At 36.7% G+C, this 11,901-nt stretch overlaps 1 protein-coding gene across 1 annotated transcript; it reads left to right on the top strand.

Moving 5' to 3' along the window:
- The first annotated feature begins 1,728 nt into the window (after nt 1–1,728).
- On the top strand, nt 1,729–11,187 carry LOC141906220 (solute carrier family 22 member 15-like). The gene is made up of 8 exons (XM_074795462.1): nt 1,729–2,166; nt 2,254–2,482; nt 2,563–2,758; nt 2,839–3,060; nt 3,636–3,773; nt 3,928–4,128; nt 4,238–4,310; nt 10,896–11,187. The coding sequence occupies exons 1-8, from the start codon at nt 1,729–1,731 to the stop codon at nt 11,136–11,138; spliced, it is 1,740 nt and encodes a 579-aa protein (XP_074651563.1). The 3' UTR covers nt 11,139–11,187.
- Nucleotides 11,188–11,901: the final 714 nt, after the last annotated feature.

The raw sequence follows: 11,901 nt of genomic DNA, 5'->3' as shown, positions 1-11,901 counted from the left end.
CTTTGATATTTCAAAATTAATTAAATCACTTTTTTACGTACGGTTAGAACATGTGGTCCATGGTTTCACATCGTCACCTCGCTTGAATTGTTGTGTTAAAACGGTGTATGAATCAAATTCATCGAGCAAATGAATGCTTAAACTTACTTTTCAAAAAGCGTGACAATTTTTGCACCAATGGGGATCTCCATGGACCGCTACAATATGGCACCTAAAAACTGGAAACGTCTTCATTTCATAATTAGGTGGTGTACCAATTCAATTTCATTCTGAAATCACAAATTATTGTAACTACCGAATGAAAACTATTTGAATCCTTTTTCGTATCCGATATAAAATCAGTGCTGTAAATGTAAATCTTTTTATATAAACACACCGAGAAAACACGAGTTCCCAATTCTCAAGCGCTACGAAACATGAAATACTCAGAAGACGCTATAACATGCATTACACAACCATTGGTCCTCGAAATAAGTTCGTTTTGACCATTCAGTAGATTAAACCTAGAAGTTGCTGAAGCCATTGCCTATGGTGGCTGATAAGGGCCAAATGCAATTATTTTTTACACGACCTCGATTATAGAAAAACTTATAGAGCAAAAAACAAATATTTTCGTTTTTGCGCTATTATATTTCGTTTTTGCGAGTTAAAATACGTATTTTGCGGGGTAGGTTTCGTTTTGCGTTTTACAATAATCGAGGTCGTGTAATGATTAATAGATTTGGCACTTATCAGCCACCATAATTGCCGCTATTGTCAACTCTATACAATCATATAGGGCTATATTAGTACTGATTAGTTTGAATTATTTTTTCGCTCTAGATAACAATGTTGCCGTTATATATATATTTATATATATATATATATATTTATATATATATATATATATATATATATATATATATATATATATTCATATATATATATATATTCATATATATATATATATATATATATATATATATATATATATATATATATATATATATATATATATATATATATATGAATATATATATATATATATATATATATATATATATATATATATATATATATATATATATATATATATATATATATATATATATATATATATATATATATATATATATATATATATATATATATATATATATATACTTATAAACTTTACTTATTCCAAAATTGGGGGCTTAGAAACTTTAATGAATGCTTTTTAACTGTGTCTGGAAATATGGAACGTCAAGGTCATTGCGGTTTCTGGTTAAACAGCTGTGAAGTTGATTTCTTAGAGGAAAATGATTTTCAAAACTCCGTTGAATATCATTATGGGAGTAGTTATGCATAAAACAACTAGTTTGGAATGTATTGATAATATTACCGTTACAACACCGGTGTTCTTCGATTCGGCGTTGTGACAGTTGCTTGAATTAAACTCCTGGCTAATTTGCAGTTGCCAGTTAATGATAATATCAATGAAATTGTCGACTCAGAGAAAATGAATGTCTTCATTCGGTAAAGGGCGCTCTTTGAATATTAACTATGGAACTTGGAAATTTGAAAAATTAAAATGATCGTTCGACTAATGTCTCAGTAAGTATAAATTTTTTTTTTTGTCACAGTACGTAATCCAACAACAGAATAACTGTGACAACCTGCCGACTTGAACACAACCAGGGAATAGGATTTTTACCTAGAGGGATTTTAAGCATTGTTTACCTTTCACATGTCTATTACTGTTGAAGCATGGCTAATCTTGCGCGAACGGCTGGTTACGTGAGCTTAACTGAAAACTACACTACGTGCCTGCCTATCGCTCCGAGCGTCACAAATATTCAAATATCGGTTATGGCTAAAGAAAACGTGTCAACAGAAGAGCATTCGCTGAATGATGAAGGCAACACGGATGAAACGCTACCGATGTTCGACGACTTATTCAAAATTATCGGCGAGGTTGGGCTGTTTCAGGTATTTATGTACGTTATGTACGTGCTTATAGAAGCCAACGGCGCGACTATCATCTTGTATTTCGTATTGGACATAGCTAATCCAGGTTGGTTCTGTCCGGGTTCTGGTGTGAACGTTTCGTCCTCTACAGATCTGGTGAAAGGCTATTGTGATGTGTCTGGGCTTCCGTGTCAAAACTTCTCCTACAGCCAGGAATATACAAGCACCATAACTGAAGTAAGTTAAATCATCCATCGATACGTAGGAAAAGAAGTTACTCACCCATTTCAAACATCCATATCCTCTTCAATATATTTCTTGTAGTGGGATTTGATATGTGACAGAAAATTCATAGGATCGACTATGACGAGCATCTTCTTCGTTGGCAATTTAATCGGAGCTACAGTTTTTAGTTCCCTTAGTGACTTATTCGGCCGTAAGAAAGCTTTAATGGCATCATGGGCTGTATCAATGACCCTACAGTTGGCATCGTCTTGGGCCTCGGTATGGGTTGCGTATATGATTCTCAGATTCTTCACGGGCGTCGCTGCTGGTATGTATAAAGGAGCATGCCTCCGGTATATCCAGGGTCACATGTGCATTGATTCTAGTGTGAGCATCTTTAATTGGCAGGTGGATTAATCTCAGTATCAACCGTTGTAATATCCGAATTCCTGGGACCAAAATGGCGTTCATTGGCCGCCTATCGGATCGGATGGCATTTCGGTCCAGCAATTATGATAACGTCGGCATATCTTCTGAGGGAGTGGCGCTATGTTAGCATAGTTATAAGTGTTTGGACGATGCCTGCTTTTATCGTCGCTGTATTGTACGTATTGTATGTTATTTGGTTATGTCTGGATTGCCATCATCCTATCTGATCATTTTCATCGATTTATTTCATAACAGTTTTCTTCCGGAGAGCGCTCGTTGGCTAATTCAAAAGAAACGCTATGATCAAGCCGAATTTTGGATAAAACGAATGGCGACAATGAACAGGCGATCGGTTCCCCATCTAAGCAATTTCGTAAGGTTAAGGGGAAACGAAAAGACACCATGTAGATATACATGTCTCGATCTATTTAGATCTAGACGCATTGCGGTCATGAGTCTATGTGTAATGTATGCTTGGTAAGTTAAAAGATTCATACGAGTCGATTTCCTACGAAGGATATAGAGTGTTCTTTTTTAACTCCGAGGAACTCCCCGGCACTTTTCTAACATTCATGCACGATTGTTGAGCGCATACTAGGCCATGCAAAGAAATCATTTCTCGTCAGCCCTTTTTGGAAAATTGACGAGTGCGGCGGTAGGCGTTCATTTTTTCCTCACTTTAAAAAAAGACAGAAATAAAAGGCCTTATTCCAAGTGACGAGGGCGGTTTCGGAAATCGCGGCGTTAACGACTTTGAATCAGGATGGGAAGCACTTCGTTACCGAAATACTTACCTGTCATAGTAACAATTGGGTAGCGACCGTGAAGAAAAACATAGAAAAGTGTGTTCAGGGATGTGGGAGTGTTTTACTTTGTTTAAAAAAGAAACGAAAACAGGTTTCTGCATCCGGAATGCGTATTTATTTCTATTTTTACTGAAAACGTTTTTTTTTTTGATGCGCGTGGAAAATTAAACTGATGAAAAACAAGCAATCTTTATGCGTGGCACTACAATGAAGTTTATCATCACTCATCACTTATCATAATTTTAGGTTTTCTTGTGCGTTTATATCGTACGGTATAGCGGGTCAGATGAGTACATTGACTGGAAATATCTACCTTAATCTAGGAATAAGTATGTGCGCTACCGTGTTCATCCAATGGATCATCTGCATCTATGTCCCAAACTGGTATTTATATTTATAAGCCGCATTCCCTCTATGAAGTTACGAACATAAATATACATCTTGGTTACGCTTTTTGGATTCATGACAAATCAGTGGCACCAAACCCACTGTGGCACTACATATTTTAAGTTACCCCCATATCTTGATTCATATCTAGGATCGGGCGACGAAAAACCTATCCATTATTCATGGGAATCACTGGTTTGTGCATGGCGACAGTACTCATCCTTGATATACTCAAAGTGGCAGAGAATAGAATACCACAAACAGTTCTGGCGATAACATCTTCAATCATCATGTCTGGTGCATGGGCTGCGTCGTTGCTGTTTGCCACGGAACTGTACCCAACCGTGATCCGGTAATCATAAAAAACTAATTCAATCCACATCCTGAATAAAATATGGGTCTAAGGTTTTTCATTTGTGATGCAATAACAATTCATTAATGATATGAGGTATCGTTTGTAGAAATATATCAACCGGGGCAGGAAACGTGGCCGCCAGAATTGCAGGAATCATTGCACCTCAGGCAGCTTTATTGGTGAGTTTATAAATTAGAACAGATTTAGGCCCAATTCTATGGTGCTGATCCATTAAAATGATTACTATTATTGTTATGTATTATTGATGTATTATTGATAATCTACAGAATTACAATATGGTTTAAAAAAAACCTAAATATAGCAGCAAAGCAACGATAACGGGCTTTCTGCCTTGCTGCTAAGTACTAGGGTACGTTCCAAGTTAAGTCATAATAGCTTTGATCATAACGAAGAAACGGTGCTTCCACAGTCCCCTGCTGGTAGTTGTATGGACTAATCAAGCCGGTTATACATATGCGTATGCGGTTATACATTACGGCACATATGCATATATATGTGTGATTCTATACCAGCTTTTGTGATTTCTATTATAAAAGGGCTGAATCACACTAAAAAACCGATGCTGAAATGAGTTTTTCAAGGTTTTTCCCACTCTGAATTTCTGTAACGAAATGAAAATTATTTTTCTATTAAGTACTGAGTGACTGTCCCGTTTATTAGGCAACATACGTAACTAGTGTTTGATATTTACACACATGTCGCAAATAAACATTTTTTATCAGTTTATCATTATTTTTTTATCATATCCGTGTTATGAGCTGACCCCTAGGTGGCGCTCCATAAAAAACGTTACGAAATGGTTTCGGTGAAATTTTTGTACGCACCCCTGTACGCCATTCTATCCAGCAAGGCAGATACCCGTTATTGCTGCTTTGCAGTTATATTTCTTTTTTCCCTTTTCCACACTATTTTCGTCGAAAGTACGTAGGCTTTTTTACCTTATCGCTGTTTCCGATACAATCCGTATAATATCTTTTAGCTCACTTCGATCTACTAATACTCCGTCGGTATTTTGATGAATCGACGTTATAAAACACTGTCGGGCTGTAAACATCGAAAATTGGGCCCCACTCAATGAGGCGACATGTTTTTCTGAGTCGCCATCCCGAAATCCACTGGAGGCTGCTCGTCACTTCGATTATCAATTCAAGTATAAATAAACAAATTCATTACCGCAAGACTTCACATTCAGCTGCTGTCTTCAAACAGTGATTTTAACAATTACCCATTTTCTTCATCAGTACACTTTACCGATCCATAGGATATTAACTACTCTAAATATTTTTAATATTTAGCGCTGTTTAGCTTTAAAGATCGATGGATCAACGTGTGTGTTGACATCGTCGTTCCGCGGATCCGCTGCGAGTTTCTCCTCACCACCAGAATCAAATCAAGTATAAATGAATGTATTACTCCCAGCGATTTTGCCGCGGACTTCAAACAGTTAGTTTAACAATATTCTATTTTCTTTTACCAAATGTACCGGATATTTACTATGATAAATTATTAAAGTACCGGCGAGTCGTAGACCTAAACTAAACACGCCGAACAGATCCAGCGGAGAAAAGCTGTAATGTTGACGAGTAATGTATCAAAATAAATGAATTTATTACTACCAGTGATTCGGCCGCGGGCTTCAACCATTAATCAATATTCTATTTTTCCTACAGTACATACCGATCTTTACCAAATCCACAGAATATCGACAAAATACCTGTATATAACACATTCTTATCCGTAAGCTGGACTCACTCTTGATATTCGGAGTAAGTGTTTTCGATGCCGCTGGTGATAGGAGATCGTTTCTAGGCCACTTTAAGTGTTTATTGGGTTGTACGCGTTTAGGCCTACTGTGCTTTACTCTTTCAAACAAACACAGTATAATTAATGTGATTATTTACGGACACATGGATTGAACCTCATACAAGATTTGGAATAAAAAATCCGGCATCAAAAGATTTATGGGTTATGAAGAAACAATAAACCATTTTACAGTTGCTAGCCGCCATTTTGTAAGGGTACTTTTGTCCCGTATTGTTGGGTCATTTTTTTCTCTTTTTCAAAAACTTTCCGTGATGTGTGTTGTATCACATTTCATCTGTCCATGGATAGATTTTGACAGTTTCAGCAACATTCAAACCGTGTGAATCTCTAGTTTTCAGTTATGTGAAAATCATTTCTCAAATTTGCAACAATGTGACATGAGAGCGATATAAAAATCGGTGGCCAGTTTTTGCCATGCGCTTAGTTTCTTCATTATCCGAAAAATAAAATTGATTTTACGAATTGTATACGAGACCTACCCCTGTTGAATAAGGTGTAGGAGGGTTGAATAGCAATAGGCCTAAGGGCCTTGTGTCAGGCCTATGCGCATAGGCCTACATATGAAGATTTTTTTAAAGCTGTTATAGCATCCTCTGAGCAGGTAACTTTATAAACCAGAGTTTTCATTTGAGTTTTTTCATCATTAATGAAACTGATATCTTATTAATTCCTGATGATTTTAGTTACTACGGAGCCCAAGATGAAAAAGGTCCTTTCTTCGTTTGAACATCTTTTCGTTCGAACAAATGTTTTTGTCAGATCAAAATGTTTTTCGTTCGAACCAAAAATATTTTGCTCGATCAAACAAAATTGATTCCATTCGTACAAAACTTTTTTTTTTAATTGGTTGGAACGAAATTTGTTTTCGCTCAAAACGTTTTTGTCGGGAAAAAGTTCTTTCGTACGACAAGTATATTGCTCAATCGAACAGAATTGTTTTCATTTGAACAAAATATTCTTTTCGGGACATAAGATTTTCGTTCGAATCGAGTGTTCATTCCAAAGAAAAAATCTTTTCGTGGAACTAAATTTTCGTTCTGTAGTTAGTAAGGAGTAATCTTCATTCGAAAAAAATACTCTTTTTCACGCGAAGGTAAAATAATATGAACCTCGGTTTTCTTCGTATATCCATATTATGCCTTGTTTCTGACCATTAACGGAACACAGCTTGTTTCCTTTTTGGATTATTCTGTATATCATTTGGCAGTGAAGAGAAGGAGACTTAGGATACTCCCTTGCGTTACTCCACTGGTTAGATCTTATTTCCAAGATGACACAGTTCCGTTGATTTCGGTCACCTTTTTTGTTCGTAGAAAAATGCTGAGCCATTTAAGCGACCCATCATCATTGCTACTATTTCCTAATAGCTTGTTTAGTAATCGCCAATCGTCCAATCATCCATGGTTTCAAGTTAGCCCTATTGACTGTTTGTAGATCTTCCTTTTATAAAAGCGTGTTGACCGTTGAACAGGATTCTAAATTCCCTTCAATTTCATAGCATAGTGGGGCTACGTCAGTAAACACGCATTCGTTGGTCGACACATTATCCAGACAAGATCAAGAATACGAACGAGGCTGTGCAGAAAAAAACAGTGAAAAAACACATGTACCTGGATGTGAAATACAACAAACCCCTCACATTAATAGTTCCTATTCTAACCACTAGGGGCGTAAATTTTGAAAACTCATTCGATCATCCGTTTTTCGAGTGTACTTCAGCCATTTTATTATAGATTTCACAAAACCTCGTGTGAGTACATAACATAAAGTATGCTCTAAATTAGTTCCTACAACTGCCACTATGGAATGGTAAAAACACCGAATCTTCGTTATTCTCAAATTATTTTCCCTAAACATGGTACATTAGTACTTTGCACATAGTAGCCAAGTGGGTCAACGATATGATATGTGCTGACCCCTAGGTGGTGCTCCTTAAAAAAGCGGTACTTTATGAATTAATTTCAGTGAATTTTTTTAAGCTTCCTAGCACGACATTTAACCCAGCAAGGCAGCAAGGCAGAAACCCGTTATCGCTGCTTTGCCGCTATATTTTATACTTCACTACGAAAATTTAGCCGAAATTTGCCCTTAAATATAATCATTTTGATATAGGGAGCGTCCAGAAATTACGTACCTCAAAATCTCCCGTTTTTCTGACCCCTCCCCCTTGTACCACCTTTGTACCAAATTCACTGGCTGAAAAATTTTTTATTATTTTTATCTATTATTACTATCACTATCACTATCACTATCACTATCACTACTATTATTATTATTATAACTATTACTATTACAACTATTATTATTATTATTATTATTATAACTATTATTATTATAACTATTATTATAACTATTATTATTATTATAACTATTATTATTATTATTATTATTATTATTATTATTATTATAACTACTATTTTCATTACCATTAATCTTCTATTTTTCTCTCTAGGAGGCTTGAACGTCCTAGTGATTGTACAGCCTTTAAGGCTCTGTTCAGGTCCCTCATCATCAATCGACTTATTTGTTATAAATTCTATTTGTAATTGTAATAGATAGTCACTTGAACAAGTCACTAAAAGCCGATAAAACACCAGTATTGGCTATTTTCATTTGAGTTTGGGTCCATAAAGTACGTACCAAGATTGATGAATACCCCCTCCCTCAAAGTACGTACCTTTTTTGCTGACCCCCTCCCCCACCTACCACTTTGTACCAAAATTCAGTAACCCCCCTACCCCAATTAGAGGTACGTAATTTTTGGACGCTCCCATAGAATTTTTTATTTTTGGCTTCATTATTGTGGGATTTCTCTCGTTATCATCATACACGGATATTGTGTATCTTCTCGTCTCATTTTCCAATCTATTCAGATATCTATTCAGATATTTTACTATATTTCACAAGCAACAAGGAATTCTTGTATAGCATTTATCTATATTTAATCTGTTACACTTATATTTTACACAATAACAAACTTTCACAAAATCAGAGTAAATTGTGTTAGATTTTCTTAGAATTGATTTTCCATTCACTGTTAACAATTTATCTTAATTTTCCAATACACGAGGAGACACGGTCAGGTCCAGTACACTTTCACACAGTCACTACCACTCAGATAGTCGGTGCACACTTATACAGTCACTACACTCATACAGTCAGTGCACTCTTATACAGTCGCTTCACTCCCAGTTAGTCAGTTCGCTCATGAATCATGAATTCTACTCAGATTCAAATCGGTCGAACTTACAACAGTTACATCATTATCATGTCTGTAGTGAACAAGTCTGGAATCTACCGTATCGTGTCACTGGTCGTTCTGCCAATCTGGTTTCTGTTTGGAGTCTTCGGGAATTTAGCTACTTTCCTTATTATGATAAGTCGCAGATTCCGCAGTTTATCTTACGCTAGCTATCTTATCATTTTGTCTCTCAGTGATTCCATGTACTATATCAATTTTACGCTGATGCCTGTTTTACAGTTTCTTCTCTTTTATGTTAAAGATGGTCCAATATTCATCATGAATTCACTAATCAGTTGTCAAATCTATGAATTTTCAATGACATTAGCAGCCTTCAATAGTTCGTGGTTAATAGTAGCCATATCTCTAGAGCGTGCGGCAGTTGTGTTCTTCCCATTAACATCTCGTTTGATATGTACACCGAGATTCGCTAGATTTGCTACATTGATAATTGCTGCAGTCAATTTACTGGTTCTATATCTTCTACCAACTTTGTCGATACATTTTACCGACCAGTATTTTGGATGTTATCATGAATTATCTGACCAAAGAAAATTTTTCTCCATCATTGTGATCCACATTTATCTTTTACCACTAATTTTTATCATTTTATCAAATTCTATAATAATAATTCAGTTATTCAGAAGGTCAAAACTGGTTTCATCTGATCAGAAAACTACAAAATCAAGACGTACAACAATAATGCTTCTAACAGTTTCATTCGCATTTGCAGTATTTACACTTCCATCCACTATTACTGCATTTTTACCAGTCTCGCCGAAACAAAGAGATTTTCTTTATGACATATTTGCACAGTTTGAAATGTGTAACTATGCGGTAAATTTTTACATATATCTTTTACTGGGACGAGAATTTCGTGAATATTTCTGCATGAAAATCTGCTGTAGGAATTCAATCAAATAACCATTGATTTCAAATTTGGATTCATGTTGGAGTCATGTAGTCGTCGCAATATAATTCAAACACACGTGCCTCGTTGGAAAATTGTTTATGCATGAAAAATGATAGAAAATAATAGTCATAACTGATTTGAAGATTGAAGGGGTAAAAGGGTTAGGTGGACGGGCCTTTAAAACACCAGTTACTACAATCCACTTCGAACGAATGTTACCAATGAGTGGATCTTTTGATCCTCAAATTTTCCTAAGTCCGGCGTCTGGACGGGACTTCGTCAATGATGGTTCGAAGGATAATATGCGCTTTGTTATTTAAGTGCCGATGCGAGATTTACGGGTGAACTTACGTGCGAACTTACGGGTAGTTTCGTGAATACCACGAAGACAATCCGTAAGTTCGCCCGTAAGTTCACCCGTAAATCTTACCTGACACGTAACTTACGGGTGCTTTGTGAATACGGTCCCTGGGTCGGAGCGAGGCCCATTGGCAGGATCATATATGTATGTTGGCTGATTCGGGTCATAACTTAGAATTCGTGTATGCAAATGAGGGTGCCAGAACGCCAAAACGAATAAAACCTCGAATTTCCTCTAAAAATCCGTTTTGACTATGTGAGAAAGGCCAGACGTAACTTGATAAGTACTTTATATAAACGACAAGAAGTAATATGGTGATAGCACGCCATCATGTTTAAAACTCTATCCATAGTATGGTGATTGTATTTGTTGTCATTCTAAGACTTGGTGTATATCATTTTCAGGAGATGTATCATATATCTGCCCCGTACGCCGTGTACGGGTTTCTAGCTATCACCAGTTCTGTGGCCGTGTATGCCCTGCTACCGGAAACCTACGGGCTGCCGTTACCCGAGCATTTGGACGATGTAGTTAAACGAGCCAAAGTCAAAGTCATTAATTCATCGGCTTCAATTCCGTTACCCGAATCGGCAAATCTCTGCAATTCATCCATAGAAAGCGAAGAAAACTTTGTTATCGAGGTCTAAAAGATAATTTATATAAAATACAATGTATATAAAGTATTCCTTTTGTGTTTATTCCTTGCATTTATATATGTATCTTTAGGGCATAATACACGTCCCCCTGACATGAATTTGGGTTTCTGACGAATATCCTTAAGTTTATAATTTGAAACGTATTTCATCGCCAGGAAGGAGAGAGGGAGGGGAGATTCTTGGTGGTAGGGCGAAAGATGTGGTAGGGGGTACTTTTTATTACCAGTCATTGTCGAAAGGTAAGGTGCGAGGTTGGGTGCAATAGACCTGGGAAATGCCCTGTAAACCTCATCGAAACCAATCGTTGACTTGCTTATAGATTTAATGGATAATGTGGTTGATTTAAGGGATCACGCCGACTCCGTGACCTCACAATACATTTGCCTTTGCGATCTTTGAAATTAATCAGCGCCCTCACTGTTAGCGAAAAACAATAGATTCTCATGTAATATTGTCGATTATATTTGCTGAAAGACCTGTTGAGTCAAATAGGAGCGTCGGTGCTTTTTTAATTGTAATTGTACCCACCCAAGACAATGGCGGTGTAGAGATGTGTTGGGTCAGGAGGGCGATGTCATTTCTTGGATGTGGATGACGGTGCAATACAATTCAAGATCAACTCCGTTGATTTGACAGGGGGTAGTAGGCCTACCAGCCTCGTCTTAGTCCGGGGTAATCAGTGCTTGGCCAATTCCGGTCTCACCATGTAATTCCACGACCCGGCGTCCATTATCCAAAAATGCGCTGATTTACA

Source organism: Tubulanus polymorphus, chromosome 5 (assembly GCF_964204645.1).
Source record: "Tubulanus polymorphus chromosome 5, tnTubPoly1.2, whole genome shotgun sequence".
NCBI classification, from domain to species: Eukaryota; Metazoa; Nemertea; class Palaeonemertea; order Tubulaniformes; family Tubulanidae; genus Tubulanus; species Tubulanus polymorphus.
Note: the sequence above shows the minus strand (reverse complement) of the source record. Positions and strands in the feature narration are given on the sequence as shown.

Coding starts and splice junctions, on each gene's coding strand:
- LOC141906220 (XM_074795462.1), top strand. CDS start 1,729: ATGGCTAATCTTGCGCGAACGGCTGGTTACGTGAGCTTAACTGAAAAC. Junction 2,167..2,253: donor ATACAAGCACCATAACTGAA/GTAAGTTAAATC, acceptor TATTTCTTGTAG/TGGGATTTGATATGTGACAG. Junction 3,061..3,635: donor CTATGTGTAATGTATGCTTG/GTAAGTTAAAAG, acceptor TCATAATTTTAG/GTTTTCTTGTGCGTTTATAT.